Source organism: Grammomys surdaster, unplaced genomic scaffold (genome assembly GCF_004785775.1).
Source record: "Grammomys surdaster isolate TR1022 unplaced genomic scaffold, NIH_TR_1.0 125243, whole genome shotgun sequence".
Taxonomy (NCBI): domain Eukaryota; kingdom Metazoa; phylum Chordata; class Mammalia; order Rodentia; family Muridae; genus Grammomys; species Grammomys surdaster.
The window spans coordinates 1149449-1157415 of record NW_021620131.1 but is presented as its reverse complement, the minus strand read 5'-3'; the positions used below and the strand labels follow the sequence as shown (position 1 = coordinate 1157415).

Genomic DNA, 7967 nt, shown 5'->3' with positions numbered 1-7967 from the left:
ATGGACACCACAGGTCCTTCTAATTCTAGGCTATTATGAGTACTACAGGAATGAACATGAATGAGCAGATACCTCTGTAGTAGAATATAAAGAACTTGGTGTAGATTCTGGGAATATTTTAGCTGAATTCAGATATTTTCTGTTAAAGACATCAAAGAGATTGTTCAGCTAAGAATGGAACAATACTCTGGACTTCTAAACTTTCCTGTTGTTGCCTTAAAACCCTAGAATTAATCCATATCATCTATGGTTAATCCTAATCGTCATTCCTGTAGCTCATGTGGTGACAGTCACCACTTCTCTTTTTCTCTTCCTGGTTGAGAGAATAGGTTTGAGGAGTGAGAAAAGGTTGTGGCAAAGAAAAACTGCTGTTACCAGAATTCTGCACACTTGTGGATAGCAGTGACCATGAGAGTCTTCAACCGAGAGAGGGAGGAACATCTGCACTCCTTGGGTGAGGTTGAGCTCAGGAATTACTGAAAAGGGACAGTTCAGGACTGAGCCTTCCAGGCTCTGCTTGATCCTCTAACCATTCTCTGGAGGAGATTGTGAACAGGGGTGGTAGCCTTTCAAAGAAACTTTGGACTTCAACCTGGATATGGCTTTAAGAATTAGCATACAAAGGTTTAGAAAGTACTAAAGAGACAATAAAAGAGGTAGTTCTCAGTCCTGGAGGCGGAGAAACTATGGTATTGCATCCTTGGGACCTGGTATGATTCTTATGTCTAGGGAATGGAGGATGTGAAGTTGGAATGTTGGGTCTTACAAAGATAAATGCTTGAGGATGTGCCTCCTGGGAACTAAAGAGGTGGCAGAGTCTGGGGTCTTAAAAACATTGATTTTGTAAGCCTGGAATCCTAGGACATGTGAAAGTGGAGCTGATGGTCTCTAGAGACTTGTTTCCTGAGGAAGGGAAGACCAGGGATTGTATTCCTTGCTCCTAAAGAGGAGAAGTGTGAAAACATGATTCCTGGGTCTTAAAGAGGTGAAAAATGAGTATGCCTTACTGTGTTGGAGAAGTGAGATCTATTAAGTGGAGCATGAACTAGGTGAGGTTCATACTGGGGAACAGGAATCCTCAGTTCTTTGGGGGAAGGGTAGATACAGAATGCCTGAGACTTAAAGAAGTAGAGCTGGGGTCTGAAGTCTCCTGCTATGGACAGGGAATCTTGGAACTGAACTTCTGTATCATGGGGTAGTAGGGACTAAGGATCTGCATTATTCGGGTCCAGAGAGTTGAATACTGGAGGATTAAAATGCAGAGTCCTGAGACAGCTGAAGCTGGAAACAGACTTCTGATGCTCGTGTGCTGTGGATTATGGACAGAACAACCTAAGCAGTGGGAGAATGATGACTGAGCATCTGTAATCCTGTGTGTAGAAAGAAGACACTAGGCTATCCCTGGTTTAGAGTGTGGTAGGAACCTTGGGCTGCTGGACCACTCAACTTTCTTTCCTCAGGGTGTCAGGACTGTGAGCGTTTCATCACTATGCTGCAGCTCATCTCCATTGTGCTCTTGGCTGCTCTCCTCACTGCTATCCTTGTCAAAGGTGAGGAAACTGTAATGCTAGAGCTTCCTGCTCTAGCCTCCCTGCATGTGGGTGGAGGTGATTCTGAAGCTGGGACTGTGGTCTTACATGCCTTCTAGGAACTAGCCAAGCATCCTCTCAAGACTTCTGTGTGGGAGAAAGGAAGTGTTTCAAAGATATGGTCTGTCTCCATTTACCTTTGTAGTTATAGTTTCCTGGACTCCTTATCTTCAAATGAGATAAATTCAAATAAGATTTTTGGACTTGGACAGAATGTTCCTGGAAACCCAATGCATGTTAGTTAGATCATGGTCTGCCCTATCTTTAAATTTTATTATTTGAGAATTTTACACAGGAATAAAATGTTTTGACCAAGTCCATTACCTTCTTTCTGTCTTCTACTTCCTCTACTCTTTTCTACCACTTTTCCCTCCAAACTTCATGTTTGTTCATTTTTATAATCCACTGAATACACTTAGGGTTCTCTGTGTACATGGATGTAAGAGCATCTACTGGATCCTCCCTTCCTCCCATAGCAGCCTTCTCCTGCTGTTACTCAGCTAGAGTTGGGGCTTCCTGTGCTCATTCTCTATCTGTGTTGGGAATTTGTCTAGCTTGAGCTTGTACAGGTTTGAACTACGATCACAAAACTGAGAGTCCATATAAACAACAGGACTGTGTGGCCCAGAAAACATGGTTTCAGAGCAGTCTTCTACTGCCTATGGCTCTTACAGTCTTTCTGTCCCGCTCCCATGATGATACATCAACTTCTGGAAGTACTTGTATTAGAGATGCCCTATCTGTGGCTGAGCTTTTCACAGGATCTTATTCTGTGCACACTGAAAAGTTGTGACTCTCTATGTCAATCACAACTTAATTTAAAAAAAAATTTGTGATAAGGATTGAGAGCTTCTGGTCACCTAAAGGTCAGATACCACAGCCTGAAGAAATTATACCTAATATCTTCTCTCTGTCTCTCTGTCTCTGTCTCTGTCTCTGTCTCTCTCTCTCTCTCTCTCTCTCTCTCTCTCTCTCTCTCTCTCTGAGTCAGAGAGTTAAGAAGCTTCTGTGTATAGCTTCACAGACTCACAAGTATAAAGCCTATCTCCTCTACATTCTTTGTCACCAATGCTATGCTGAGAAAATCATGTGATGTGAAACTTTCTGTGCCTCTCTGAAAGTAAAAGAAAGTCAAATATTAGGCTAGAACAAATTAGTAATTTCAGACAGGAATCTAAATTTCTGCTAGAACAAAGAAGTAGAATCCACACATGAAAATGACCTTGGGCTAGTACAGCAACAATTTGGCTCAGATATTTTTGTCATCCTGATAAACCCTTAGGAACAGTGAGAGTTCATGGAATTTTGTTTATAGCCTTGCTTGTTCTTTGACTATTTGTGTTTATTGTCTTGCTTGTTCCTTGACTATTTGCATCTATTGTACTGCTTGTTCCTCATCCTAGAACTGACCTTAATACTTACATGTAATTAAAATGGTGTAAAAGCAAAAAGGAGTGCAGATGGGATAGGGTGTTTTAGGGAAGAGAAATGGGGAAAGGGGATGACGTCTGTTATGTAGATAAATAAAATACCTAATAAAAAAGAACCTGTTTTATTGTTTTTATCATAATTGTGGTTTATTTATAAAGGCTTTCAAAACTAGAGGCCTGGTCTTAGTCTGGAAGCCCTTTTAAGAACGCTAACCTCTGAAGGATGATTCTGTGTCATCTCCTTTCCTGAACCAATGCTTCCTCTCTTCATAGATTTATCAACATTTAATGTTTTCATTGTCTTTTCTTGACATAGGCTCTGAGGTTCCTAGTTCCCAAGAGCATGATAAGGAAAAGCAACACATCCTCCAGAAACTGGACCAGCTGAAGGCTGGACTAGGTAAGTGACCAGAAAGTGGATCTCCAAGAGCATGGAAGGGTTTCCACAGGGGATGAGATGATTGAAGAGACTGTGTCTCCAGTTCCTCAGATTCTACATCATTGGATGGGAACACAGATTAACATTTAAAATGGCACTTACTGGACACACTGAGGAATACACACAGAAGACATTCAATGAACCCAGACTCCTAATGACTGTTCTGACATTTAAAATTCCTGCCATCATCTGTATACAGGAGCTGTGACCAAGGCCCCCTGGATTATCTTGGAGGGAATAGAGTCAGGAAGTTAAGAGAGAAATAACTGTCCCTGGGGTGATAGCCCAGTGAATAAAATACTTACTACACAACCATGAAGACCTGAGTTTGGATCTGCCATACCACAGAGAATTTGGGCATAGCTACACATGCCCTAACACAGCAGTGGTGGGGTACAGGCATACCCCAGTGCTCATTTGTTAGTTTAGCCAAAACTAGGATCACTAGGTTCAGAGGGAACAAGTTTAAAAGTAAGAAAAAAGTGAAAGAGCTAGAGATAAACACATAGAGAGAAAGAGAGACAGAAACAGAGACAAAGAAATAGAGACAGAAATAGACAGAGACAGAGAGACAGAGACAGAGACAGAGACAGAGACAGAAGCCAGGCATAGCTATCCTGGCTAGCAGTAAGTAACTGGATTCAGTACCCTAATACAATAGTGCCTGAAGAAGTTGACAGGAATGTGTGATAGGGTAGTTCTGACAGGAACCTGAGGAGAGGGAATGGTGTGTATTTGATCAAAAGATATCAAGTGAAACAGATATACATGCAACAACTTTCACTTTAAACCATGGATTCAAAGCAGAGTGGAATGGCTATTTGGGAGTGTTTGGAAGAAGGAAATGAAAGTAAGAAATTATTTAATTAAAATATAATCTCCAAAATGAACAAGCCAAAAAGATATTGTCTGCATAGATCAAATAATCAAAATTAAATAAAAATATATTTCTAATTAAAATTTTTAGTTAAAATACTATTGCATAATTTCCCTACCACCCTATGTCAGCCTTCCTATTTTATGCACCCAGAACTCTCTCAAATTTATAGCCTGTTAAATTTCATTTTTGTTGTTTCATATACATAAGAATTTTAAAAAATAATGAGAGTGATGGATGAAAATCTCCACATCCATTCTGGCCTCCACTTGCACACACACATACAGAACAGTGCACAAACAAACACATGTGCACATGCATGAACAAAACACATACAAGAAAAAACCAAGGAGTGTATAAGGAAATGGGTCCCCTTGTGCAGTTTCAAGGATGGAAGAGGGCCAAATCTCAGGGACTTGAAAGGCTGAAGTGATACAGGTATATTGATAACTTTGTATATCCACCTGACTCACTCCATCAACAGACCACCTATGCCGCCCCTGCCCCTGGGACTGGACACTCTTCCAAGGAAACTGTTACTTCTTCTCCACATTCCTGAAGAAATGGAAGGAATCTGTTATTGCCTGCCAAGGCATGGGAGCCCAACTAGTGGTCATAAAAAGTCATGAGGAGCAGGTATGTTGAGCTGGGCTTTCTTATTCTATGGACATGACGCTAGCTAGATGAAATTCTTATAAGGTATTTTTTACTACACTTGAAGAGGTTAGAATTGTACACTCAGATAAATACAAAGTGGGAACAAGGATGCATGCTTTAGGGAACATTTAATATGAAGGGGAGTCTTTTGGAGTACTGACCAGAGTTTCATAAGCACTTCCATTGGTGTTAAATGTCCTGATTTGTGGCCTATATGATGGGTCAAAGTGCTGGCTAAGAAGCTCAGGGATCTGGGACTCACACAATAGGAATAGAACCAATTCTTGTGCTCTGACATCCACACACACACACATGAAGTTTATTATTCTGATGGGAAAATTTCTGAAGAAATCTTCAAAACCTAGGAATCACCAGACTCTTGTAAGGTTAGGAAGCTGTGAGCAAGTTTCTCAGCCCATTATTTTAGTTCAACAAACATGTGAGACAAAGGGGAGACAGATGCCAAAAATTAAGATCTATCAAGTCACACCACACACTGCTTCTAAATTCTCCATCCCAGAGAGAGCCTTTGTGATACCTGGCCTGATCTCTTCATGTCTATGATTGCATGTATATATGAGCATGAGTGTAAAGGTGTGTGTGTGTGTGTGTGTGTGTGTGTGTGTGTGTGTATTGATCCAATCTAGACACAAGCCTGCACTCATTGTTGCAGTAGAAAGCTGGTGTCTGACTGTAAGCAGAACTCTATACCTAGATACAAAGAGGACAAAATGAGAAGATGACAGCAAAAATCCATCATGACTTCTGATTTTCCTTCCAGAGCTTCCTCCAGAGGACTTGTAAGAAGAAAGGCAAAGCCTGGATGGGGCTCTCAGATGCAAAAGAGGAAGGCCAGTGGCTGTGGGTGGATGGCTCACGACTGCAATGGAGGTAATACAGTGTGTTGAGGGTGTCTCCATGACTCATATGGTTTTTACCTACTCCTTGGACACCTAAGCATCAGAGTCTGTTTATTGGAATATTATTGAGGTGAGTTCTGACATGATTTTGCAATTCTACCACCTGATCTTGAAGGAGGAAATTACAGCATGGTAGATATTGCAGGAATTTCTTCCTGAGAGAAGTGTGAATGGGATGGCTGTGATCACATGTGAGGATCTGATGATTCTTCCCACTCCCTCCTATAAGGAAATATGAATTGCCCAGAAGCCCAATGGAGATGGGTTTTGCAAGAAGACCCAGCTAATCAAATAAAAAGAATAACTGTTTTCTCTAAGGGCTGTGTTTTGCACGATATGCACAGATAATCTGAGACATAGGATTATGCTTGCCTTCAAAATACAATTTGTCAGGCATAAAGATCCATGATACCATGAGAGCTGCAAAGGAATTGCTTCATACTATGGAGAACATGAAAATAAACAGATGGGAGGATTAAGACCAGTGTTCTTCTTTTGGTGTCTATGGAAAGAAATATATAGGATTGTATATCAGGCTAGTTTGGAACGTCAGTGGGATCTGAAATGTCATAATGTCCCGTTTTCAGTAAGAGGCATGCTTAGAGGTCATCCAACAACCACACATGAGCAGAATTCAGCTGGTTGCTGCTTGTCTAGGCACTCTCCATTTATATTAGGGTTAGCAAGTTACAGAGAATCTGCTAATTGACTGGGACCATGTATCAGGGATGGTGGACAGAGGAATCTCAATGCCCAGGATATTTGCTAAACAAGGTTTTATGTCCTGAAAAAATAGGATGTAGAATTTGGGGAGAAGACTACACTAAATACTGGAAAAATTGTACCTTGCTGAAGAACTTAACCAATGCAGAGTAAAGGGGGACAGAAAAATGTAGTGAGGAATATAAAAACTACTACTTTGCATCAAATCTCATGGCAGTTGTTTGTTTTGCTTTGCCATTTGTCCAGAGTACTGCTTGATTCTGCAAAACCTAAGATGATGCTGCCTCAATTTCACAATTTGAGTCTCTTGAATACAGTGTTATAGAATATTGGTTTCTCAGAGAAATAAATTAAGCATGCTATCAGGGTCTGAGTGAAGTATGACCTCCATATGCACATGGGACAGATAAGAAATGATCCCAGTGACAGAAGTTAGAGAAGTTTGGCATGATAGGGCTGGGAAAGAAGCTCATGTTCTTTTGGGTGTTCGATTTCAGGAACTATTGGTCTGCAAAGGAACCCAACAACGATGGCAATGAAGATTGTGCAATATTTTCAAATGGTGGATGGAATGATATGAGCTGTTTAGCTGAGTCATTCTGGATCTGCAAGAAGCCTTCATGGCCTTGCCCTAAGTGAAGTCTGTTCATCTCCATAGACTACAAACAGGCCCATGTATCATCTAGTTGAACTTCAAGTATGTTCATTTCAGTTCCTTCTGTCTTTCTATGGGTACTTGGTTCTCAAATATAGATCTGAATTCTAATTTTCCAGACACTTGGGCCACTGCTCTGCCCTCTCCTGTGCACTTACTTTGGGTTGAGGTTGGATTTTTTTCCTCATGTTTTCATCTTTCTTCCTCGATTAATTTCTGGATTGCTTATCACTTGTGGAGCTTTGACTAGGAATGTCCTCCGTAAGTTAGCATATGTCAATACTTGGTCCCCAGTAGGTGGTGCTACTTGAAGGGGGCTATGCAACCTTTAGAAGATGGAACATTGCTAGAGAAAGTACATCATTAAGGGTGGGCTTTGGAGTTTATAGTCTCACCTCACTTGCTGATCTCACTCTTCCTCCTGTGTGTGATTGAAAATATGACCAGCCATCTTCCTGCTCCTATCACCATGTTTTTCCATCCCCTCTTGTTGGTATGACTCTACCACCACAAAGAACTCTTATCTCTTTGGTACCATAAGATAAAATAAACTGTCTCATCCCTATGCTGCTTTCTGTCTGGTTATTTTATTATAGCAACAGAAAAGTATTTTAATCAAATCTAAGGCATAAGAAATGAAGTTGGTACAAAGGAATCAGCTATACTGACCATTTGGA

At 40.8% G+C, this 7967-nt stretch overlaps 1 protein-coding gene across 1 annotated transcript; it reads left to right on the top strand.

The window, feature by feature from the left end:
* The first annotated feature begins 408 nt into the window (after positions 1–408).
* On the top strand, positions 409–7426 carry LOC114637273 (CD209 antigen-like protein C). Its single transcript, XM_028785483.1, has 6 exons — positions 409–454; positions 1461–1550; positions 3336–3419; positions 4820–4971; positions 5774–5883; positions 7133–7426. Exons 1-6 carry the CDS (start codon positions 409–411, stop codon positions 7272–7274), a joined length of 624 nt encoding a protein of 207 aa, XP_028641316.1. The 3' UTR covers positions 7275–7426.
* Positions 7427–7967: the final 541 nt, after the last annotated feature.

What these genes read in the sequence shown, in the direction of transcription:
- LOC114637273 (XM_028785483.1), top strand. Translation starts at nt 409, where the DNA reads ATGAGAGTCTTCAACCGAGAGAGGGAGGAACATCTGCACTCCTTGG. An exon ending in GGAACATCTGCACTCCTTGG is followed by an intron (nt 455 to 1,460) that starts GTGAGGTTGAGC and finishes TTCTTTCCTCAG; the next exon opens with GGTGTCAGGACTGTGAGCGT. An exon ending in GGCTCACGACTGCAATGGAG is followed by an intron (nt 5,884 to 7,132) that starts GTAATACAGTGT and finishes GTTCGATTTCAG; the next exon opens with GAACTATTGGTCTGCAAAGG.